General features: G+C 44.6%; 1 protein-coding gene and 1 long non-coding RNA gene across 3 annotated transcripts; one reads left to right on the top strand and one right to left on the bottom strand.

Annotated features, from left to right (window-relative positions):
• Positions 1 to 1438: 1438 nt before the first annotated feature.
• Positions 1439 to 11309, top strand: LOC149975597 (uncharacterized). Its single transcript, XR_016488551.1, has 2 exons — positions 1439 to 4727; positions 9793 to 11309. It is a non-coding gene; the product is annotated as an uncharacterized LOC149975597 (long non-coding RNA).
• Positions 10668 to 25110, bottom strand: LOC110496388 (transmembrane protein 222). Of its 2 annotated transcripts, XM_036952953.2 has the most exons (7): positions 24909 to 25100; positions 20399 to 20483; positions 16246 to 16277; positions 14834 to 14930; positions 13401 to 13531; positions 12179 to 12278; positions 10668 to 10835 (listed from the first exon to the last, which is right to left on the bottom strand). In XM_036952953.2, exons 1-6 carry the CDS (start codon positions 25022 to 25024, stop codon positions 12191 to 12193), a joined length of 549 nt encoding a protein of 182 aa, XP_036808848.1. In that variant the 5' UTR covers positions 25025 to 25100; the 3' UTR covers positions 10668 to 10835; positions 12179 to 12190. The 2 variants fall into 2 exon arrangements, with proteins under 2 accessions (XP_036808848.1, XP_090064932.1); XM_090208806.1 differs by having other exon boundaries at positions 10668 to 12278; positions 24909 to 25110.
• Between the last annotated feature and the right edge of the window lie 1576 nt (positions 25111 to 26686).

The raw sequence follows: 26686 nt of genomic DNA, 5'->3' as shown, positions 1-26686 counted from the left end.
ATCGATGGAACAGTAGTGGAGAGGGTAGTAAGTTTTAAGTTCCTCGGCGTACACATCACAGACAAACTGAATTGGTCCACACACACAGACAGCATCATGAAGAAGGCGCAGCAGCGCCTCTTCAACCTCAGGAGGCTGAAGAAATTCGGCTCGTCACCAAAAGCACTCACAAACTTCTACAGATGCACAATCGAGAGCATCCTGTCGGGCTGTATCACCGCCTGGTACGGCAACTGCTCCACCCACAACCGTAAGGCTCTCCAGAGGGTAGTGAGGTCTGCACAACGCATCACCGGGGGCAAACTACCTGCCCTCCAGGACACCTACACCACCCGATGTCACAGGAAGGCCATAAAGATCATCAAGGACAACAACCACCCGAGCCACTGCCTGTTCACCCCGCTATCATCCAGAAGGCGAGGTCAGTACAGGTGCATCAAAGCTGGGACCGAGAGACTGAAAAACAGCTTCTATCTCAAGGCCATCAGACTGTTAAACAGCCACCACTAACATTGAGTGGCTGCTGCCAACACACTGACTCAACTCCAGCCACTTTAATAATGGGAATTGATGGGAAATTATGTAAAATATATCACTAGCCACTTTAAACAATGCTACCTAATATAATGTTTACATACCCTACATTATTCATCGCATATGTATATGTATATACTGTACTCTATATCATCTACTGCATCTTTATGTAATACATGTATCACTAGCCACTTTAACTATGCCACTTTGTTTACATACTCATCTCATATGTATATACTGTACTCAATACCATCTACTGTATCTTGCCTATGCCGCTCTGTACCATCACTCATTCATATATCTTTATGTACATATTCTTTATCCCCTTACACTTGTGTCTATAAGGTAGTAGTTTTGGAATTGTTAGCTAGATTACTTGTTGATTATTACTGCATTGTCGGAACTAGAAGCACAAGCATTTCGCTACACTCGCATTAACATCTGCTAACCATGTGTATGTGACAAATAAAATTTGATTTGAGGTAGAAGTGCCCTCCTCTCTCACTGTGATATTAGATCAACAATGCTTTTTAGACAGAGGGGGAGCGGAGCCTCTGTCTGCCCACCCCTCCTCCCCCAATGCTCTCTACAGAAAAAGAGGGAGAGAAAGAGCATCGAGGGTGTTTGCAGAATGATGACAAATGGTAATTGAATCCGAGGTTGTCCTTTTCACAGCCAAGTGTTTACTCAGAAATATGATACGAATGGTTGGATCAGTGGTGAAATTCACTTGAAATTGAGCGTTTAATTAATTCGCCTTTTCTCCTTGACACAAATGAGGCTAACTATAATGTTGAGCACATGTAGTACTAAACCTATGCTGTCCGAGTAGGCATAAGTAATATGATCCAATACTAGCATAATGTATGCATTATTTCTTTAGAAATTAAATCACCAACAAATAGTTACAATAATAAATGTCTTTATTGGTATCATAGGTACATAGGTTATTTAAATACAATCATAGTTCACTCAGTCCCTTGCAGATTATTTAATAGGAAAACTGAACTCTAATCTTCAAGGGATTAAAATAACAAAATAAGGGTATTGGTGTTTATAACTTTATATGATTATTGGCCCTCAGTCATAATAGCATCCCAACTGTCTTTTGTTAGCAAGACAATGTGAGAAACCACAGGTGTCCACATTCCACAACCCAGCTTCTGGTTACAACCAGGGGGAAAGAACATCTAATATGAATTCAACTACTCTGAAGAGTGTTACTGATTCTAGAACATAACAGAATGGGAAAATGAGGGGTTCCATTGCCCAAAAACATGTATGGCTCCTCTGTTTTCCATTAGTTAAATAAAGGTTAAATAAAAATAAAATACAAATTATAGGTTTTCAAATGGAATCAAGGCTACAATTTATATCCAATCGTGCCTCTAAATTCAAAAAATACTATTGCTTCAGTCAACCTCTAGTGCTATGAGAATGATCATCTATCATAGACATTGTCCAAGGATGCTACTAACAATAAAAAAGGCCACCTAGCCTGGTCCCAGACCTGTTTGTTCTGGACAGACAACTCCTATGGCCATTGGCATGCCAGCACTAGTAGATCTGGGACCAGGCTTGGACATACCATACAAAATGGTTGACGTAGTACACACAAACAGAGCCACTTTAGGCCCGTTGCACCATTTTCAAAACTACTGACTGGAATTATACACAAGTTTGAGAGTGCATCTTTAACTACAAGCCCCACTGTTTGTTCACAAGAAGCAGAGCTATTCTCCTGCATCTCAGATGATGTTCATCACTCACCGACAATATCAGTCATTGACTTCGGGAAGGAGGGACAACCCTTCTGCTGTTTAGTTTTAATCTACCTTTCTATTATATGGCACCTACACTCATAGGAAAAAAACCTAAAAGGGTTATTTGGCTGTCCCCATAAGAGAAGCCTTTGAAGAACCATTTTTGGTCCCAGGTAGAACCCCTTTGAGTTCCATGTAAGACCCTTTTCACAGAGGGTTCTAAGTGGAACCAGAAAGAGTTCAGCCTGGAACCAAAACGGGTTCTACTACGGGGACAGCTGAAGAACCCTTTTTCTGGGAAAGTCTGGTAAACAGAGTTAACTATGGATCATTTAAAAGGTCTAATAAAGTCTAGTGTATTATATACAATACTTACAGTTGAAGTCGGAAGTTCACAAACACTTAGGTTGGAGTCATTAAAACTCGCTTTTCAACCACTCCACAAATTTCTTGTTAACAAACTATAGTTTTGGCAAGTCGGTTAGGACATCCACTTAGTGCATGACAAGTCATTTCTCCAACGATTGTTTACAGACAGATTATTTAACTTATAATTCACTGTATCACAAGTCCAGTGGGTCAGAGGTTTACGTACACTAAGTTGACTGTGCCTTTAAACAGCTTGGAAAATTCCAGAAAATTATGTCATAGCTTTAGAAGCTTCTGATAGGCTAATTGACATAATTTGAGTCAATTGGAGGTGTACCTGTGGATGTATTTCAAGGCCTACTCAAACTCAGTGTCTCTTTGCTTGACATCATGGGAAAATCAAAAGAAATCAGTCAAGACCTCAGAAAATAAATTGTAGACCTTCACAATTCTGGTTCATCCTTGGGAGCAATTTCCAAATGCCTAAAGGTACCACGTTCATCTGTACAAACAATAGTACGCAAGTATAAACACCATGGGACCACGCAGCCGTCATACCGCTCAGGAAGGAGACGCATTCTGTCACCTAAAGATGAATGTACTTTGGTGCGAAATGTGCAAATCAATCCCAGAACAACAGCAAAGGACCTTGTGAAGATGCTGGAGGAAACAGGTACAAAAGTATCTATATCCACAGTAAAACAAGTCCTATATCGACATAACCTGAAAGGCTGCTCAGCAAGGAAGAAAAAGCCAGACTACGGTTTGCAACTGCATATGGGGACAAAGATCATACTTTTTGGAGAAATGTCCTCTGGTCTGATGAAACAAAAATAGAACTGTTTGGACATAATGACCATTGTTATGTTTAGAGGAAAAAGGGGGAGGCTTGCAAGCCGAAGAACAACATCCCAACCGTGAAGCACGGAGGTGGCAGCATCATGTTGTGGGGGTGCTTTGCTGCAGGAGAGACTGGTGCACTTCAAAATAGATAGCATTATGAGGAGGGAAATGATGTGGATATATTGAAGCAACATCTCAAGACATCAGTCAGGAAGTTAAAGCTTGGTCGCAAATGGGTCTTCCAAATGGACAATGACCCCAAGCATACTTCCAAAGTTGTGGCAAAATGGCTTAAGGACAAAAAAGTCAAGGAATTGGAGTGGCCATCACAAAGCCCTGACCTCAATCCTATAGAAAATGTGTGGGCAGAACTGAAAAGGCGTGTGCGAGCGAGGAGGCCTACACACCGGACTCAGTTACACCAGCTCTGTCAGGAGGAATGGGCCAAAATTCACCCAACTTATTGTGGGAAGCTTGTGGAAGGCTACCCGAAACGTTTGACACAAGTTTAAATTGTTTAAGGCAATGCTACCAAATACTAATTGAGTGTATGTAAACTTCTGACCCACTTGGAATGTGATTAAAGAAATAAAAGCTGAAATAAATCCTTCTCTCTACTATTATTCTGACATTTCACATTCTTAAAATAAAGTGGTGATCCTAACTGACCTAAAACAGGGAATTCTTTCTCAGATTAAATGTCAGAAATTGTGAACAACTGAGTTTAAATGTATTTGGCTAAGGTGTATGTAAACTTCCCACTTCAACTGTATATCAAACATACTGTCATTGACAATTTACATCATTTTAGAAAACCCTTTGTGGTAATAAGTAAGTGTATCCAAATGTATTGTTATAGGTAGTCATCTGCTACGATATTCAGTTATCAGCAATTCCCCAAAAAGCCACAGGATTCAAGAAAATATTTATGTCCACAGAGACATAGAACATGCAGCCAGGACATGCACACTCACACATCCACTGACAGACACACTCACTCATGCATTCAGGCACAAACTTGCTTCATAGCAGAACAGTGATGAGTTTTGATATAATATAGTATGGTTTGGTATTGCATGTAGAAAATTAAGGGAACTAAGGAGGATAGTTCATTTACAATATAAATATAAATTAAAACAGGATATTTGAGATTATACAATGTTACTTAAGACATCACGGTCTAATATTTGCGCATGAACATGAAAGGAAAAATATGATGTCACGACTTCCGCCGAAGTTGGCTCTCCTGCCTGTTCGGGCGGTGCTCGGCGGTCGTCGTCACCGTCCTACTAGCCACCATCGATCCCTTTTTCGTTTGTCTGTTGGTTTTGTCTTATTAGTTTCACCTGTGTGTATTTTAGTTTATTGACGTCCTTATTTATAGTAGGTTGTCCCGCCCTTGTTTCGTGCGGGATTGTTTTGGTTTCATGTATTTTAGTGAATACGTATTGTGTTATTTGCTCCGATATATCTTAATCCTGTGTTGGATTATTTCACCCTGTTTTCGGGTTTTCAGTGTTTGTTCCGGAGAATAAACTATCGACTCACTGCACCTGCTCTCTGCGCTTGATTCCACCTACCTTGTTAATACGTGACAGAATCCCGCACCCACCCATGGAATCAGCAGGAGCAGCCGCGTCTCCTCTCCCATCGATGGAGGAGAGAGTCCTCCACCACACCAGCGTGCTCCATCGGATTGGTTCTGCCATGGACCAAATGATGGAGAGGATGGATCGATGGGAGAGGAGTGGTCTTCCCACATCATCGCTAGCACCCCCTTCTCCAGCACCTCCTGTTCCTACGACCACATCTGGCTCCGGGGCTCTGCGGTTGACACTCCCACGGGAGTATGACGGAACGGCGGCTGGGTGCCAGGGTTTCCTCCTTCAACTGGAGCTATACCTGGCTACCGTGCGTCCTGCTCCCTCTGGAGAGGAGAGCGTGAGCGCCCTCGTCTCCTGCTTGACTGGGCGAGCCCTCGAGTGGGCCAACGCAGTATGGAATGGCCCGGACTCGGCGAGGGATAATTACCCAGAGTTCACCCGCCGATTCCGAGCTGTTTTTGACCATCCACCAGAGGGTCGGGCGGCGGGTGAACGGCTGTTCCACCTGCGGCAGGAGACGAGGAGCGCTCAGGACTTTGCTCTGGAGTTCAGGACCTTGGCCGCAGGAGCAGGATGGAACGACAGGGCCTTGGTCGACCATTTCAGATGCAGTCTCAGGGAGGACGTCCGCAGGGAGCTGGCATGTCGGGACACCACCTGCACACTGGATGAGCTCATTGACTTGGCTATCCGTCTCGATAATCTGCTGGCTGCTCGCGGGCGTTCGGATCAGGCCCTGTCGTTTCCACTTCCCAGCCCTCCTGCCCCTATCCCTATGGAATTAGGAGGGGCAGCTTCGAGGGAGACCGGAGGAGGAGTGTCCTCCTGTACCAGTTGTGGTCGACGAGGGCACACGTCAGACCGGTGCTGGAGGAACTCGTCTGGGAGTCGGGAGGGCAGGCGGAGCACTGCTCGATCACCCCAGGTGAGTAAGCACCAGACTCACCCAGAGCCTCCTGTCGGTCATGTGTATGTTTTGATTTCTTTCCCTGGGTTTTTTCCCTCTCTACAGCATAAGGCGCTAGTCGATTCAGGCGCAGCTGGGAATTTCATGGATCGTGGGCTTGCGTTAAGGCTAGGGATTCCCCTGGTGTCGGTAGATCAACCTTTCCCCGTGCACTCATTAGATAGCCGACCATTAGGGTCAGGAGTGATTAGGGAGGCTACGGTGCCACTGGACATGGTAACGCAGGGGGATCATAAGGAGCAGATTAGTCTGTTCCTTATAGATTCACCTGCGTTTCCGGTGGTGTTGGGGGTTCCCTGGTTAGCTCAACACAACCCGGTGATTTCCTGGCGACAGGGGGCTCTTAAGGGGTGGTCAGAGGAGTGTTCAGGTAGGTGTAGAGGAGTTGCCGTTGGTGCGACTACGGTGGAGAGTCCAGACCAAGTTTCCACCGTGCGCATTCCCTCTGAATATGCCGATTTGGCTATCGCCTTCAGTAAAAAGAAGGCGACCCAATTACCACCTCATCGTCGAGAGGACTGCGTGATAAACCTTCTGGAGAACGCTGCACTTCCTAGGAGTCACGTGTATCCATTGTCCCAGGAGGAGACGGTAGCGATGGAAACATACGTTACTGAATCACTGAGACAGGGGTACATTCGGCCCTCCGCATCACCCGTCTCCTCGAGCTTCTTTTTTGTGAAGAAGAAGGATGGAGGTCTGCGTCCGTGCATTGATTATAGAGGTCTAAATTCCATCACAGTGGGGTTTAGTTACCCACTACCTCTCATCGCCACGGCGGTGGAATCATTTCACGGGGCGCGCTTCTTCACAAAACTGGACCTGAGGAGCGCGTATAATCTGGTGCGTATCCGGGGAGGGGATGAGTGGAAAACTGCATTCAGTACTACATCTGGTCATTATGAGTACCGCGTCATGCCATACGGGTTGAAGAATGCTCCAGCCGTTTTCCAATCCTTCGTAGACGAGATTCTCCGAGACCTGCTCGGGCAGGGAGTGGTAGTGTACATCGATGACATCTTGATCTATTCTGCCACACGCGCGGCGCATGTGTCTCTGGTGCGTAAGGTACTTGGGCGACTGCTGGAGCATGATCTGTATTGCAAGGCGGAGAAATGTGAGTTTTTCAAACAGTCCGTTTCCTTCCTGGGATATCGTATTTCCACCTCAGGGGTGGTGATGGAGGATGACCGCGTTACAGCCGTGCGTAATTGGCCGACTCCGACCACGGTGAAAGAGGTGCAGCGGTTTTTAGGGTTTGCCAATTACTACCGGAGGTTTATCCGGGGTTTTGGTCAGGTAGCTGCTCCCATCACCTCGCTGCTGAAGGGAGGACCGGTGCGCTTGCGCTGGTCAGCAGAGGCGGGCAGAGCATTCACTCGTTTGAAGGAGCTGTTCACCAATGCACCCGTGTTGGCGCATCCGGACCCCTCTTTAGCGTTCATAGTGGAGGTGGATGCGTCCGAGGCTGGGGTCGGAGCCGTGCTGTCCCAACGCTCGGGCGTGCCACCCAAACTTCGCCCTTGTGCTTTCTTTTCGAGCAAGCTCAGCCCAGCGGAGCGAAACTATGATGTGGGGGACCGGGAGTTGTTAGCTGTAGTCAAGGCTCTGAAGGTGTGGAGACATTGGCTTGAGGGGGCTAAACACCCCTTTCTCATCTGGACTGACCATCGTAATCTCGAGTATATCCGGGCAGCGAAGAGAATGAATCCACGTCAGGCTAGATGGGCCATGTTTTTTACCAGATTCCGGTTTACCCTCTCATACCGGCCCGGCTCCCAAAACACCAAGGCCGACGCGCTGTCCCGCCTCTATGATACCGAGGAGCGGCCCGTTGAGCCAACTCCCATCATTTCACCGTCATGTCTCGTGGCACCGGTGGTATGGGAGGTGGACGCAGAGATAGAGGGGGCCTCACGGTCAGAGCCGGCCCCTCCCAACTGTCCAGTAGGAACCCAGTACGTACCGAGGGGGGTCCGGGACAAGCTGATTCGGTGGGCTCATACTCTCCCCTCCTCGGGTCATCCTGGCATCGAGAGGACAGTGCGGAGTCTGAGAGGGAGATACTGGTGGCCCACGCTAGCTAAAGACGTGAGATTTTATGTCTCCTCCTGCTCCGTGTGTGCTCAGAGCAAGGCTCCTCGGCACTTGCCTAGAGGGAAATTACAACCCCTCCCCGTTCCACAACGGCCGTGGACACACTTATCGGTGGACTTTCTTACCGACCTTCCCCCGTCCCAGGGAAGTACTACAATCCTGGTCGTTGTGGATCGGTTTTCTAAGTCCTGTCGTCTCATCCCGTTGCCCGGTCTCCCTACGGCCCTGCAGACTGCTGAGGCCTTGTTTACCCATGTCTTCCGGCACTATGGGGTGCCTGAGGACATCGTTTCTGATCGGGGTCCCCAATTCACGTCCAGAGTATGGAGGGCGTTTATGGAGAGACTGGGGGTCTCGGTCAGCTTAACCTCAGGTTTTCACCCCGAGAGTAATGGGCAGGTGGAGCGCGTAAATCAAGAGGTGGGCAGGTTTCTGCGGTCCTATTGCCGGGACCGGCCTGGTGAGTGGGCAAGGTATGTTCCCTGGGCTGAACTAGCTCAGAACTCCCTACGCCACTCCTCAACTAACTTGTCTCCTTTTGAGTGTGTGTTAGGTTACCAGCCGGTCCTGGCTCCATGGCATCAGAGCCAGACCGAGGCTCCTGCGGTGGAGGAATGGGTACAGCGCTCCAAGGACACATGGAAAGCCGTTCAGGACTCACTACGGGTAGCGGGCGAACGGCAGAAGAGGAGCGCTGACCAACACCGCAGTGAGGCCCCCGTGTTTGCACCGGGGGACAGGGTCTGGCTCTCGACCCGGAACCTGCCCCTCCGCCTGCCCTGTCGGAAGCTGGGGCCGCAGTGTGTGGGGCCGTTTAAAGTCCTGAGGAGAATAAACGAGGTGTGTTACAGGTTACAACTTCCTAGGTATTACCGTATTAACCCCTCGTTTCATGTGTCTCTCCTCAGGCCGGTGGTGGCTGGTCCCCTGCAAGAAGGTGAGGTGCCTGAGGTCCCTCCGCCCCCCCTGGACATCGAGGGGTCCCCGGCGTACACAGTTCGGGGCATTCTGGATTCGAGACGCCGGGTGGGGGGCCTACAGTACCTCGTGGACTGGGAGGGGTACGGTCCGGAGGAGAGATGCTGGGTTCCGGTGAGGGACATTTTGGACCCTTCTCTCCTGAGTGATTTCCACCGCCTCCACCCGGATCGCCCAGCACCTCGTCCTCCGGGTCGTCCTCGAGGACGGTGGCGGCGCGCTGCGGGGGCCGCGCGTCAGGGGGGGGGTACTGTCACGACTTCCGCCGAAGTTGGCTCTCCTGCCTGTTCGGGCGGTGCTCGGCGGTCGTCGTCACCGTCCTACTAGCCACCATCGATCCCTTTTTCGTTTGTCTGTTGGTTTTGTCTTATTAGTTTCACCTGTGTGTATTTTAGTTTATTGACGTCCTTATTTATAGTAGGTTGTCCCGCCCTTGTTTCGTGCGGGATTGTTTTGGTTTCATGTATTTTAGTGAATACGTATTGTGTTATTTGCTCCGATATATCTTAATCCTGTGTTGGATTATTTCACCCTGTTTTCGGGTTTTCAGTGTTTGTTCCGGAGAATAAACTATCGACTCACTGCACCTGCTCTCTGCGCTTGATTCCACCTACCTTGTTAATACGTGACATATGAGAAAGAAGCCATGGTACCTCTAGGCATAAGCACACCAAAGGAGTGTAAATACCCTAGAAACAATTGGTATCTTGGCATAAAATCGCCAAACAGCTACAGAAATAGTGTAAAACTGCCTTGACTGTGAATGTCATGGAAAACAACAGAAGGATCTTTAAAAACCTACACCAATATATACGTTATGTGGGGTTATTGCAGTAGTAGATCAACATCGATCACATTTGGGGGAATTTTAAAGAATGAAGTCCGACAGGAGAGAAAGCAGGAATGTGAAAAGGGCTGCATGGCGATTCATTGACATTTCACAATGTCCTTCTAATCTCATCTGAGACAGCAGGAGTGGCACTCTGGCACAGGAGGAGAGGAGACCCCAGGATATTAAGCCAAAGACTTGACTGCGTTTCACACTATCGTGCCGACCCAAACCAAGCTGTGCTGGCTCAGACCTTTTTCCTTTCAGCGCGGTTACACATTATGCTGGATGCGTAACCAAGCCAGCTCAGTACATCGGTTCAGTCCAGCTCGGTAGTGTGACAAGGATATTGGTGTGTTCAACCTGGAGGACCCAGCAGGCTACCTGCTGCTTCTGGCAGCTCCATGGCTAAAGAGAGAAAGCTCAAGGCTCAGCGCTTTGTGGTTTCACTCCAAACAATGAGGGGATTTGAACCTGCCACCGCAGAAGGAAGCCATGGCAATGGATTTTGTGTGCCAACCATCATCTAGGATTAGCCAGTGTTTGAAAGTAGGATACTACATACAAAATCAATATAGATGGTATAGTCTAAAAATGTAGTTTGATATAAATTGAGCCATTTATGTACATACACATTATCCAGGAAGACCCATGATAGAAGACCATTGATTTCAGGCACCAACTATATGAATTCATTTAATTCTTTGAAGAACCCAGTCAGAGCTAGGAGTCAGAGGTACTTATTTCTTCTAGGGCACATGTTGATGTTGGAGTTTGAGTGTTCAGGATCAGAAAGCGGTGATCCCTCTCCTGTAGGGACTGGGAAGATCTCCATTTAGCACACTCACATCCTAGAACACAGAACACAAATGAACTCTGCAGCATTCCAGAACATCATGCATTCCATTCCCATCTGCAGGTGGAGTCCAGAGTTATGAGTCCAGGGTTCCACAGAGGTTACCATGGCCACTGTATGAAGTATCCAAATAATCCAACACACTTAATGAGATTATCTGAAATCTATCATCTGTAATCCCGTTTTGAAAAGAGCCACCATTAAAATGGGTCTAAACATACAAATGTCAATGGGTTAAGAAAAATACTAATATTTAAATAAGATGCAGACAGAAGCAGTTCAACTGTGCTCATTGATATCACACAAGATGAGGCATCACTTGCTAATAGCAGCGTTTTGAGAGTTGTTATCCTGGATACAGTCCACAGTAGTAGATAGGTAGAATTCATTGAAACAACAAACACACTCTTGGTGAATCACAGGTTATTAAAAGTTGCAGTAATAGGAACTGTATCAAACCAAGCGTACCATGCCAACGCAATAACACATTCCTTGAAAGGCATTAAAGTGAAATATCAAGATGGAGTATTTGATTTATATCAGAGTATGGGAAGCACTGAGTCAGTGGATCATCATCATAGTCCCATGTCATTCAAATGGATGGTGGGTGTTGGTTTCAGCATGGCAGAGAGAGAAAGGCAAGGATGCTGCTGTCCCTGTGGGAGACAAGACTACTACCCCTGAAAGAAAGAACAACCCCTACCCCCTCCACCACTACCATCGCTACTGTAATCTACAGAGCCGGCAACATCCTCCTCCACATTCCTAGGTAATGGATGGTTATGATGGTCTATAACCATATACTAGGCCTTCATTGAAAATCAAAACATTTGAAAATTGCATAAACATTTATGGACTTGGGATGTTTGTGGAGGGCATTAAAATATTTAAAAGTAAGCTACCGTCCATCAAGAACAATTACTCTCAACCCCAAAATAAACAAACAACTAAAATTGCCATCCAAATGTATTCCAGCTTCAGTAGGGCCACACCACCAGTGAAAGCCAGGTTGCCTGGTCCTACAAACAAACAGGCTTTGTGCTTAGTTGAGTGGAGGATGTTTTTGGCCTTCTCTTCATTGTCCTCTCATTGGTTTGTATGTTGCTGGGTTGTCACAGTTCCATGTCTTTTTCCCTCTCCACCCTCACAATCAGAGTTGAGTAGGTGTGACATCTCCCACCTCAACAGTCACTTTCAACCTGCAGAGGGTTCCCATTCCCTCCCTCCCTGTTTGTCCCCCCCCCCCCAATCTCCTTCGCCCACCTTCTGCAGGGAGTCCATCCCACTCCCCCCTCTGCTCCTTGCCCCCTGGCCACCCTGTAAGCTGTGTCCTCCCACCTGGTTGGCTGGTCACTGCAGGTTAATGGTCAGAGCCACAGTTAGGATGATACCCAGCAACATGAGGAAGGGGAGCCAGGTCTTCAGGAACCCTGCACAGCTAGAAAGGGGATACAGAGATGGAGGGAGGGAGAGAGAGAGAGAGAGAGAGAGGGAGGGCAAAGAGAGAGAGAGAGAGAGAGAGAGAGAGAGAGTGCAAAGAGAGAGAGAGAGACAGAGAGCCAGAGATAGACAGAGAGAGACAGAGAGAGAGAGAGACAGAGACAGAGAGAGAGAGAGCAAAGAGAGAGAGAGAGACAGAGAGAGACAGAGAGAGACAGAGAGAGACAGAGAGAGACAGAGACAGAGCAAAGAGAGAGAGAGAGCGAGAGAGAGAGAGAGAGAGAGACAGAGCAAAGAGAGAGAGAGAGAGACAGAGAGAGACAGAGAGAGACAGAGAGAGACAGAGAGAGACAGAGAGAGACAGAGCAAAGGGAGAGCGAGAGCGAGAGAGAGAGAGAGAGAGAGACAGAGCAAAGAGAGAGAGACAGAGAGAGAGAGAGATGCATTGGCTTTCTGGAACAACAAATATAGCAGAAGACGTAAGCGATCATATGAGGTCTGAGGAGTGACTGAGTGAAAATCTAATTCTTCACCTAATTTCCCCTATAGTCTTGACAGCACACGCCTGAGATTGCACGCACATAATTAATTACAGAGGCTCAAGTGGTTGCCATGACAACCTCTCCAGATCCAGCCAGGCCAAGGTCATGTGACACGTCTGTCCAACCAACCCACCAACATAGCTACGCTACAATGTCCATGGTAGGATGAGTACCAATCAGATTGACTGGATACATGGGTTCACTCTAGATAGTATGCTAGTGGGAAGACTCCTGCCGCTACCACCTTCACAGGAAGGGGCATGGGGACGAGCTGTCACATTCCATCAACCAAAACATACCACTGTTTCATCAGACTCAATCCTAATATCTCCATAGAATCATCAGGAGGCCCTCTGTCTGTCTGTCCCTCAGATTTATTCTCTGTTTTCAGAGGAAATTCAGTGACATATCTATCAGCCCCTGGGACCCAGAGTACAGAGCATACACATAACAATATCCAGCCCTACCCCACAGGCCCTAACAAAGTTAAGTCACAGTGCTGTAAATCTTAACAACATCAATGCAAATGCAGTCTGGAGGAGTTTCTTTTAACCTTTTCTGCAGCAGTATCTCAGTACCTGACATGTTTTCCGTGGACTAGGGAGAGCAGACAGAGGTTGATCATGTTCCACGAGGTTTTGTTCTCATAGCGCATCAGGTTCAGAGCCATGGCCACATGGGAGTGACAGTTGTCACAGCAGAGGTTGTGCTGTGGAGGGGGGGGGGAGAGGTACAATCAACATTTGTATGGTCAATGGTATATGGTACACTATATACACAAATGTATGTGGACACTTCTTCTAATTAGTTGATTCGGCTATTTCAGCCACACCCGCTGCTGACGTGTATAAAATCAAGCACACAGCCATGCAATCTCCATTGACAAACATTAGCAGTAGAATTACCTTACTGAAAAGCTCATTGACTTTCAATATGGCACCGTCATAGGATGCCACCTTTCCAACAAGTCAGTTTGTCAAATTTCTGCCGTGCTAGAGCTGCACCAGTCAACTGTAAGTGCTGTTATTGTGAAGTGGAAATGTCTAGGAGCAACAACGGCTCAGCTGCGAAGTGGTAGGCCACACAAGCTCACAGAACAGGACCGCCAAGTGCTGAAGCGAATAGCGCGTAACAAATTGTGTCCTAAGTTGCAACACTCACTACCGAGTTCAAAACTTTCTCTGGAAGCAACATCAGCACAATAACTGTTCGTCGAAACTTAATGAAATGGGCTTCCATGGCCGAGCAGCTGCGCACAAGTCTAAGATCACCATGAGCAATACCATGCGTCGGCTGGAGTGGTGTAAAGCTCACCGCCACAAAGTTTAGAGCAGTGGAAACGTGTTCTCTGGAGTGATGAATCACGCTTCACCATCTGGAAGTCCGACGGACTAATTTGGGTTTGGCGGATGCAAGGAGAAAGCTAACTGCCAGTTTGGTGGAGGAGGAATAATAGTCTGGGGCTATTTTTCATGGTTCGGGCCCCTTAGTTCCAGTGAAGGGAAATCTTAACGCTATAGCATACAATGACATTCTAGACGATTCTGTGCTTCCAACTTTGTGGCAACAGTTTTGGGAAGGCACTTTCCTGTTTCAGCATGACAATCCCCCAGTGCATAAAGCAAGGCTCATACAGAAATGGTTTGTCGAGATTGGTGTGGAAGAACTTGACTGGGCTGCAGAGCACTGACCTCAACTCCATCGAACACCTTTAGGATGAATTTTAATGACCGACTGCGAGCCAGGCCTAATCGCCCAACATCAGTCCCCACAGCAATCTAGTGGAAAGCCTTCCCAGAAGAGTGGAGGCTGATATAGCAGCAGGGTGGGGGGGGGGGTGTCCAACTCCCATATTAATGCCCATGATTTTGGAATGAGATGTTCAACGAGCAGGTGTCCACATACTTTTGGTCATGTAGTGTACATAGAATCCCAACAGATCCCCCTCATTCGGAATTTGGATTCAAACCGATGACCTTCCGGTTGGAACCTTCCGCCAACAATTCCTTACCATTCTGTTTTTGTATTCCTCTGAGGCGTCTTGCACTGCTGTGTCCCAGGCGTTGGAGCCACTAGCATACACCCTGGCTACGTCCAGCATCCAGTATCTTCAAATACACAGAGAATCTATCAGAACCTGAAGCTACTACTACTCTGTAGCCTGGTTGGTCCCATATCTGTTTGTGCTGTCTTGAGTTGGGTATACAGCACAAATAGATCTGGGACCAAGCTAACTGCTCTGCACAAGTGCGTTCATTCAAGATACAGTGGGGTACGAAATCATTCACACCCTTGATAAAGATGAGCAATAATGACTGCATAAAATAATGAAAATACAAATTTACATTGAATGCGCAAACATTTTTGAATTTATATTACTTTATACGAATACAATTGCCCAGAGAAATACATTTTGTTCAACAAGTAATATATATTTTTTCCACACATAAAAAATTATTGACACCCCTAAAGATTCTTATGAATAAAGTAGTCAACAAATCTAGAATGAATGAAATCCTGAATTAATCGTGAATAATGATTAGTGAGCAAGTTACAGAGGGTCAAAGATCAGAACCCCAAGACATGCTAACCTCTCACCATCACCAAGAACATGTTTTGGGGTGGCAGGTAGCCTAGTGGTTAGAGCGTTGGAACAGTAACCGAAAGGTTGCTAGATCAAATCCCTGAGCTGACAAGGTAAAAATCTGTCATTCTGCCCCTGAACAAGGCAGTTAACCCACCGTTCCAAGGCCGTCATTGTAATAAAAAAAATTTTCTTAACTGACTTGCCTAGTTAAATAAAAGGTTCAATTAAAATTAAAATAAATTGGGGCCCTCTGTAACTTGCTCACTCATCATTACTTATGATTCATTCAGGATTATCTGTAATCATGGAAGCATCCACATTAATGTAGAAGTGTTTAGAAACATATATTCTCATTTACAATTAAAGTGACTCCAAAAATCACACAATACATTATTTACCAGTAATTTCTACTGGGCAAGAAATAATCAGAAACACAACCAAAATGAGCTGCAAAAGCAGCCAAAAAGTTTGTAGAGTCACAAGCTTGATGTGTTCATTGCATTCTAGGAATATGGGACTTTTGACTACTTTTTTATAAGAATCTTTAGGGGTGTCAATCATTTTGACACCTACATTTTTGAGGAAAACGTGTATGTTTTACTTGTTAAACAAAATGTCTTTCTCTGAGCAATTGTACTAGCATAAAAAAGTCGATTTTATACAGTCATTATTGCTCATCTTCATCAAGGGTGTCAATAATTTGGGACCCGACTGCATGTTGAGAAAAGATGCTGAGATTTTAATATCCCTCTACTGATTAGACCATGAAGAAGACAATAAACATTTCAGTCATCAGGATAAGACTAAACACACCCCAGAACATTTAGTTTACTTACTTTGTTGGTCTCCCAAAGGCCATGTTGTCTTCCTGCAATAAATCACAAAGAAAATAACCAATATAATTGGTAATGCATTCATAATATCAAACCTAATTGAGTGACAACGTCAAATCACCCTGAAGCTCACTTTTTGGGGTCTCTGAATTTTCTGAAATTCAGCAGATATCAACAACAAACCATATAAGGTGTTGAAGTGCTACAGGAAGCAGATAGATAAAGACTACCCAGCAGGTGTCAGCCTGGCACTGGTGTGTGTGTGTGTGTGTGTGAAGGTGTCAGCATGCTTCAGTTTTGTTTTAGAGTTAATTTCATGCAATTCTACACATTTTGCTATAGGGTGGAGAGAAATGTTTGCAATATGATATCAGAGTGAAAGTTACTAACAAAACGGGCCCCCCCTGGCGTAACTCGACCATGATTACTGCAAGTTTAGATAGCTGGCTAGACTAACTTACCAATCTAAAATTGCTAGCTGACATGGCTAATTGAATTACTGTCAGTGACTGACATGGCAAGAGAAAAACTGCTGATTCACAATCAAATGTCCAAATTGCACCTTGTGTATTGTACTATTCTAACCACCCAAGCCGTAGACTGTTCTCTCTGCTTCAGCACGGCAAGCAGTACTAACAGGCTCCTGAACAGCTTCTATCCCCATGCCATAAGACTGCTAAATAGCTAACTAAAAAGCTAACACGGACTATCAGAGTTGACCTTTGTATCTTATTCTTGCACTGTCTCTATGCACACTCACAGGGCCCTACACACTATGCACACTGATACTCCAACACACATACAAACGCCATCAGTTGCTCATACACACATAAAATGCTAATACATTTCTGCTGACTATACACACATCTAATCATCAAATACGCTGCTGCTCCTCTGTTTATCATAAATCCTGACGCCTAGTCACCTTAGCTCTATACATATCTACCTCTATCGATCCAGTATCCCTGCATATTGTAAATATGGTACTGGAACTGACACTGTATATAGTATGCTGTTTCTGTTCTACCTTGTTATTGTTTGTATTACAGTTGTTATTAATGACTGCATTGTTGGGGTTAGAGCTTGCAAGAAAGCAGTGACTTGATGTACATGGAGAATACTGTAAGGATGGCCAATGTTCTGAATTCTGTCGCTGTATATTTCAAAAGTGCTGAACAAATAGTCATATTGACTACGTCCCTTCCAAGCTCGCTCATTAATGTCTTAATGGAAATTACGGATAGCCTCTTATCCACTCGTCGTCCCCTTATGCCATAGTTTGTACATCTCAATTGTCAGTAGAAACCACATTAGTTTAAGCAAGTCAGCCATATCAGCTGTTTTTTTTTTTAAGGCAGTAAAGGAGGTTGAATGAACTTTTCACTGCCAGACAAGGCTCCGCTGATAGCCAGGTGTAGTGGTGGTAAGGATTCACTCCATGGTGCTGAAAAGAAAACTCTTTATCCAGACAGCTTTATGTAAGCCCTAACAGTTTGTGGGCACAGTTTGTCACCGTTGTCGTGCAATTAATGTATTATTTAGTGCTGAGTTGTATAGAGGCTTTGCTGGCATGCATCCCAATTTTTGGGGTGGGAACTTTGCCCCACCAAGATGTACAGGTGAAGTCAGAAGTTTACATACACCTTAGGCAACTATATTTAAACTCAGTTTTTCACAATTCCTGCCATTTAATCCAAGTAAAAATTCCCTGTCTTAGGTCAGTTAGGATCACCACTTGCTTTTAAGAATGTGAAATGTCAGAATAATAGTAGAGAGAATAATTTATGTCAGCTTTTATTTCTTTCATCACATTCCCAGTGGGTCAGAAGTTTACATACACTCAATTAATATTTGGTAGCATTGCCTTTAAAATTGTTTAACTTGGGTCAAACGTTTTGGGTAGCCTTCCACAAGCTTCCCACAACAAGCTCATCCCTCCTGACAGAGCTGGTGTAACTGAGTCAGGTTTGTAGGACTCCTTGCTCGCACACGCTTTTTCAGTTCTGCTCACACATTTTCTATGGGATTGAGGTCAGGGCTTTGTGATGGCCACTCCAATACCTTGACTTTGTTGTCCTTAAGCCATTTTGCCACAACTTTGGAAGTATGCTTGGGGTCATTGTCCACTTGGAAGACCCATTTGCGACCAAGCTTTAACTTTCTGACTGATGTCTTGAGATGTTGCTTCAATATATGCACATCATTTCCCTCCCTCATGATGCCATTTATTTTGTGAAGTGCACCATGATGCTGCCACCCCCGTGCTACACGGTTGGGATGTTGTTCTTCGACTTGCAAGCCTCCCCCTTTTTCCTCCAAACATAACAATGGTCATTATGGCCAAACAGTTCTATTTTTGTTTCATCAGACCAGAGGACATTTTCTTCAAAAAGTACGATCTTTGTCTATGTGCAGTTGCAAACCGTAGTCTTGCTTTTTTATGGAGGTTTTGGAGCAGTGGCTTCTTCCTTGCTGAGCGGCCTTTCAAGTTATGTCGATATAGGACTCGTTTTACTGTGGCTAGAGATACTTTTGTACCAGTTTCCTCCAGCATCTTCACATGGTCCTTTGCTGTTGTTCTGTGATTGATTTGCACTTTTCACGCCAAAGTATGTTCATCTCTAGGAGACAGAACGCGTCTCCGTCCTGAGCGGTATGATAGCTGCGTGGTCCCATGGTGTTTATACTTGCATACTATTGTTTGTACAGATGAACGTGGTACTTTCAGGCATTTGGAAATGGCTCCCAAGGATGAACCAGACTTGTGGAGGTCTACAAAGTTCTTGACTGATTTCTTTAGATTTTCCCATGATGTCAAGCAAAATGGCACTGAGTTTGAAGGTAGGCCTTGAAATACATGTACACCTCCGATAGGCTAATTGACATAATTTGAGTCAATCAGAAGCTTCTAAAGCCATGACATAATTTTCTGGAATTTTCCAAGCTGTTTAAAGGCACAGTCAACTTAGTGTATGTAAACTTCTGACCCACTGGAATTGTGATACAGTGAAATAATCTGTCTGGAAACAATTGTTAGAAAAATTACTTGTGTCATGCACAAAGTAGATGTCCTAACCGACTTGCCAAAACTATAGTTTGTTAACAAGAAATTTGTGGAGTGGTTGAAAAACGAGTTTTAATGTAAACTTCACCACTACAAGAAAGGCATTTCATTGTACTTGTGCATGTGACATGAAATCTTGAAACTGAAACTATTCTAACTCTCAACAGTAAACTGAGACCCCGACTGAGTTTTGTTTAGGGAAATTGATCCCCTACAAAAGGGGGGACGCGGCCGCCGGTGCCTTTCCCTGAGCTAGAACAAACATTTAGTCTCTAGTTCTTACAGTCCAGGGAAATCCTACTGTAGGGTGTATAGATAGTCTTTCTTATTCAATTTAGCAATCCCAAAGAATGGAGTTTATAGTTGGGGCCAACACAGGGTGCTTGTAGCAGTGTGCTAGTAGCAGTGTACTTGTTGGGGAGCTTCAGGGAGTTAACAGACCATATTGAACTCTTTATTGATCCCTGAGGGGACATGTATTTCCCTGACAAGTTCTTCCAGGAAGGCCAATGTAATAGTGAGCACACACACACACTGCTATTTAGACTCTTCTTCTCTTGAAACCTAGTCCCCAGTCCAGTCCCAAGGCAGCGCCCGCAGTAATAAGTATGATATATATATATATATCAATCACTGCAAGGAGCAGCACTTGACATACGACTTTAATATAAGGTTCTGCTTGCAGATCTAGTTATATAGATCTATAGTTCACTACCTCTACAGGCAGCCAATAGGTATTTCAATGTGGTTTAAAGCCAGCTCTTCCAATTTATATTTGCCTGTTCCCAAATCTGTTTGTGCTGTCTTGGCAACTCTTATAACAATACTTATACAAGTATTACAGACAAAGCTCAATATCCTGGAACAGAGAACTCCGGTTTCCCCCCGACCAAGATTAATCTACAGGAGTAGGCTTAATCTGGGTCTGGGAAATGGGCCCTAAATCTATGTAAGTGTGTGTAGTGTGTCTAGGCCTATCAGGATTTCAGATGAATGATAAAGGTCTATTTTATTCTGCCGCTTGAGAGAAAGAACAGAAAAAGAGGGTAGTAAAAAAACAGAAGAAAGGAGAGGAAGAACACAAGTACTCACAGAGACAAAGTAGGGCCCAGCAAAGTCCCGGATGATACCAGAAGAGGTGCAGATTCCCATGTGTCCAATGAATGGTAGCAGCCATCTGCAAGGGTGCAACTTTGGTTTTAGTAGTGGTGGGGACAAAACCGGGTGGGGGTGGGTCTAAAAGCTCATTTCTACACAATCCAATATGACAGCCCTTCTAGCCGTCTCTATTTAGAACAACGTTATTGTGTTGCAACTTTAACCACTAGCCTAACAAATGAACAACTCTTTAAAAAATTAAGTAAAAAGACTTGATTGTCTTTACTGAGACATACTTTATATCAAATTTCAGCCAGACCGCCTAGCCAGCCTGAGCCGCCTGCACATCCAACCCCCACCAGTCTACTCAATAACTTAACTCTCCCAGCACAATTTCCTTCCCACTTTTTCCCCCCCAAGGTAAAGGCTTGGAAACAAAAGTAAACAAAAACATACAAAGAAAACACATACACATTAACACACAGAAACAGCACATCCTCCTTATAATTCATCTCATAGGCCTAATAATATTGTAGAGCTCTTTTTACTTGCACACAATATAGCTGGGTAGCCCGTCCTGCCCCTAGGGGTCTAAGGCCCTGCAGCACCCCAACCCAACACACCCCACTCAGCTTTAGGATTTAAGTGAAACATTAATTATTGGTTTCAGGTGTGTTAGACCAAGGCCAGGGTGACAACCCACAGTAAGGCAGACCCCCAGGGCCAGGACTGAGTAGCCCAGCAAGTAGGGATTGTCTAAATAGACATCTCCCCTGACATGGGCATGTTTTCAATAGAGAATCCTTTTGTCATATAGTATTCCATATAAGGCATCCAGACAATTATGAAAATTATTGCCCAGTATACCGTTAATCTTGTAATAAATCAAATCTAGGGATACATAACTTGACATTTCTGCCATCCATTGTGACATTGTTGGAGGAAAACCAACCTTCCAAATAATAGCAATGCATTTCTTAGCCACTATAAATCCTAGGTTACAGTTTCCTCTGATAACAGTCTCCAGTATCAACATTTCCAAGCAAACAAAAACAAGGAGAAGGGAGAATCTGTAGACATGCTGAGACAAAAGAACATACACTTTGCCAGAATTCAGCCAGCCTTCCCAAGACCATAGCATCTGGAACTATGTTCCCTTTTGTGTTTTAAAACTCCAGCAGAGGAACAACATTTCTGAGTGCATCTAATTCAGTTTCACTGGCATGTAGTACGTTCTATGGATGGTCTTAAACTGCAGTAATTCATGTCTGAGATTATATGAACATGATTCCACTTTGACATTATGGGTTATTTTGTGTAGGCCAATGACCAAAACATCTTCATTTAATCCATTTTAAAATGCAGGCCGTAACACAACAACATGTGGAAAAAGTAAAGGGGTGTGAATTCTTTCTGAAGGCACTGTAGCTTAACTGATCAAATGAACAGACAGACAGGGCAGTGTATTATTCTCTTACACCTCGATCACACTGACAGTGTCATTGCATTTTGGTACACCAGAAGTCCATTCATCTCCAATGGGACACTGCGTTTGCCTTGCAGCATTGCGTTGCAGAGGCTGTTGCAGTGTATTCTGTGTGGTGCATACGTTGGATTTATCTAACATATGCATCAAATTGTATGCTTGACTTGACAGAAATAGTAGCAAAAGGTGAATGTTATCCACCAAAAATGTGGGATTACAAAAGTTTGACAGCAGAATTCATTACACAACATTGATGCAATGACGACGTCGGTCTGATCGCGGCATAACTGCATTGAGTTACAGCGATTGCACTTATTTTGACCAGGGCCCAAAGTAATGCACTACATAGGGAAAAGTGTGCCATTTGGGATGCAAAAACAACATTCTTTCCTCATACATCTGGCAGCCCACTAGAGCATCTCGCTGATTCATCGTCATATAATTGGTTTATACTAGAGGTCGACCGATTAATCGGAATGGCCGATTAATGAATGGCCGATTCATAACAATCGGAAATCGGTATTTTTGGGCGTTGATTTCAGATTTATTTTTTTAATGAAAAAATATATGTTTTATACCTTTTATTTAACTAGGCAAGTCAGTTAAGGACACATTCTTATTTTCAATGACAGCCTATGAACTGTTGGTTAACTGCCTTGTTCAGGGGCAGAGCGACAGAGTTTCACCTTGTCAGCTCAGGGGTTTCAATCTTGCAACCGCACAGTTAACTAGTCCAACGCTCTAACCATTGCACTCCACGAGTAGCCTGCCTGTTACACGAATGCAGTAGAAGCCAAGGTAAATTGCTAGCTGGCATTAAACTTATCTTACAAAAAACAATCAATCATAATCCCTAGTTATAACTACTAATCCAGTTTAGCAGGCTATATTAACCAGGTGAAATTGTGTAATTTCTCTTGCGTTCATTGCACGCAGAGTCAGGGTATATGCAACAGTTTGGGCTGCCTGGCTCATTGCGAACTAATTTTCCAGAATATTACATAATTATGACATACATTGAAGGTTGTGCAATGTAACAAGAATATTTAGACTTAGGGATGCCACCCATTAGATAAAATACAGAACGGTTCCATATTTCACTGAAATAATAAACGTTTTGTTTTCGAAATTAGCGTTTCCGGATTTGATCATATTAACGACCAAAGGCTCTTATTTCTGTGTGTTATTATGTTACAATTAAGTCTGATTTGATAGAGTAGTCTGACTGAGAAGCAGCAGGCCCGTAATCATTCATTCAAACAGCACTTTTGTGCATTTTGCCAGCAGCTCTTCGCAAGCACAGCGCTGTTTATGACTTCAAGCCTATCAGCCTAATGGCTGGTGTAACCAATGTGAAATGGCTAGCTAGTTAGCTGGGTGTGCGCTAATACTGTTTCAAACGTCACTCGCTTTTAGATTTGGAGTAGTTATTCCCCTTTCGCTGCAAGGACCACGGCTTTTGTGGAGCGATGGGAAACGAGGGTAAAGATGCTTCAAGTGTGGCTGTTGTCGATGTGTTCCTGGTTCGAGCCCAGGTAGGGGCAAGGAGGGGGACGGAAGCTATACTGTTACACTGGCAATACTATAGTGCCTATAAGAACATCCAATAGTCAAAGGTATATGAAATACAAATGGTATAGAGAGAAATAGTCCTATAAATACTATATTAACTACAACCTAAAACCTCTTACCTTGGCATATTGAAGTCTCATGTTAAAAGGAACCACCAATATGTTCTCATGTTCTGAGCAAGGAACTGAAACGTTAGCTTTTTTGCATGGCACACATTTTTACATGGCACATATTACTTTTCTCCAACACTTTGTTTTTGCATTATTTAAACCAAATGGAACATGTTTCATTATTTATTTGAGGCTAAATTGATTTTATTTATGTTTTATATTAAGTTAAAATAAGTGTTCATTCAGTATTGTTGTAATTGTCATTATTACAAATAAAAAAATCAAATCAAAATCGGCCGATTAATCGGCATCGGCTTTTTTGGTCCTCCAATAATCGGTATCGGCGTTGAAAAATCATAATCGGTCGACCTCTAGTTTATACCAATGATACCATCATATTATGCATTCAAGAGATGCTCTTTTGCAATAGTGAAATGGTGCAGGAAAGAGGGGCAGGACACAGAGGAGGCATCCTAGATAATGTCTGGCCCAATAGAGAGTGCTGTGCAGTAGTGCCCACCTAAATACTAGGCAGAGAGATTTTATGTAGTTGGTTGTTGGGGAGAAAGCGGGTAGTGAGGACTGTCTCAAATGGCACCCTATTGTCATTCGTGCACTAATTTTGACCAGAGACAAATGTAGTGCACTATAAAGGGAATAGTGTGCCATTAAGGACGCAGCCTGTATCTGTCTCCTCCTTGATCCAAAAGACACTCCCTACAACACTACACCACAATCAGATTTAAATATAGCTAATAAAGTACATTTCTGTTATGAAACAGTCAAACCATAGAAATGTGTTTTGGTAGTCTGATAAAAACGTCTAACATGCAAAATGCCGACAACCTGTCTGTGAGGATGATGTCACTTTAAACTACTGTAACAGCTTGTGGCTTTGTTACTATGTAGCGAGTTGCCTCGCTGAAACTGATAGATTGCGTCAAGCCACTTTGATACAAAGCCAGCTGGTTGGATTAATCATTAGGATACATTTCAGCTATTTCGCTAGTTATTGTAACCTAGCTTGCCTGTGTGCCTTTACGAAGCCAGCAAAGGCTAATTCGCCCCTGGGCTATGCTGTCAAGTGTCCCTGACTGTCAATGTCGGAAAAGAAAAGCCACCGTTTTAAATTTGACAAGCTTTGTCCTCGGAACATATCGATATTAATAACCGACTGCGAGGGCTTAAACAGAGCTGATAAGCGAGCTGATAGCAACTGGCTAGCCAGCTAGCAAACGTTAGCCACGGAGCTGTCACCAATAACTCTCCCACACTGATTATGAATCACGCACTAAACACGACAAAGCAGACAAGCAAGTTTACTCCGGGAACTCACGATAGTACGGGGATAGGTGTCCACACGATACAGTAGGGGTAACGACTCGTATCGGGGTTTATTCTTTCAAAGGCTATGTGGTAATTCTTCATGGTGTCGATTTCGACATCCGCCATCACCAACTGTGAAAAATGAATTTCATTCGCCCAACTTCCTGGCAACCAGCTTCTCCACAGACAGAACAATGAGATTGGCCATCTAGCAATTATGACAAATGTCAGATGGACCATCTTTTTGTTGGGTGGGCTGGTGGAAAAAAAAGGGAAACAGCCAGTGACCCATAGGCCTGTTAAGATTTTTTATTAAGATTTTTGTCATCATTTTTGCAATTTCTCTGTTATCATCATAATATATTTGAGTATTTTCAGGGCTCCCGAGTGGAGCAGCGGTCTAATGCACTGCATCTCAGTCCCTGGTTCGAATCCAGGTTCTATCACATCTGGCCATGATTGGGAGTCTCATAGGGGAGGAGGGGTGTACAATTGGCTGGTTTTCCCTGGCTACCTGAACCTGCTGAGACCCCTGTCACCATCTGATCCTGCTCAGAATTATCTTACATTTATACATTATATTAGGGGCGACAGGTAGCCTAGTGGATAGAGCGATGGGCCAGTAACTGAAAGGCTGCTGTATTGAATCCCTAAGCTGACAAGTCTGTTGTTCTGCCCCTGAACATGTTCATAAATGGCAAAAAATACATCATAGGGAATAAGGTTTTGAAGTGTCTGTCCTATATCTAAGAGATAAACTCAGCAAAAAAGAAATTTCCTCTCACTGTCAACTGCGTCTAATTTCAGCAAACTTAACATGTGTAAATATTTGTATGAACATAAGATTCAACAACTGAGACATAAACTGAACAAGTTCGACAGACATGTGACAGTATCAGTATCTGGTTTGGCCACCAGCTGCATTAAGAACTGCAGTGCATCTCCTCCTCATGGACTGCACCAAATTTGCTGTGAGATGTTACCCCACTCTTCCACCAAGGCACCTGCAAGTTCCCGGACTTTTCTGGGGGGAATGGCCCTAGCCCTCACTTGTACGATCCAACAGGTCCCAGACATGCTGGCCATGGCAGAACACTGACATTCCTATCTTGCAGGAAATCATTTTTATTTGTATTTTACCTTTATTTAACTAGGCAAGTCAGTTAAGAACAAATTCTTATTTTCAATGACGGCCTAGGAACAGTGGGTTAACTGCCTGTTCAGGGGCAGAACGACAGATTTGTACCTTGTCAGCTCGAGGATTTGAACTTGCAACCTTCCGGTTACTAGTCCAACGCTCTAACCACTAGGCTACCCTGCACAGAACAAGCAGTATGGCTGGTGGCATTGTCATGCTGGAGGGTCATGTCAGGATGAGCCTGAAGGAAGGGTACCACATGAGGGAGGATGTCTTCCCTGTAACGCACAACGTTGAGATTGCCTGCTATGACAACAAGCTCAGTCCGAGGATGCTGTGACACACTGCCCCAGACCATGACGGACCCTCCACCTCCAAATCGATCCCGCTCCAGAGTACAGGCCTTGGTGTAACCCTCATTCCTTCGACTATAAACGCGAATTCAACCATCCCTGATGAGACAAAACTGTGACTCCTTAGTGAAGAGCAGTTTTTGCCATTCCTGTCTGGTCCAGCGATGGCGACGTTGTTGCCATTGATGTCTGGTGAGGACCTGCCTTACAACAGGCCTACAATCCCTAAGTCCAACCTTTCTCAGCCTATTGCGAACAGTCTGAGCACTGATGGAGGGATTGTGCATTCCTGGTGTA

The sequence above is a fragment of the Oncorhynchus mykiss genome, chromosome 18 (genome assembly GCF_057628025.1).
Source record: "Oncorhynchus mykiss isolate SJ-2025 chromosome 18, ASM5762802v1, whole genome shotgun sequence".
NCBI lineage: Eukaryota > Metazoa > Chordata > Actinopteri > Salmoniformes > Salmonidae > Oncorhynchus > Oncorhynchus mykiss.
The sequence above is the reverse complement of the archived record's forward strand: the minus strand, read 5'-3'. Positions and strand labels throughout refer to the sequence as shown.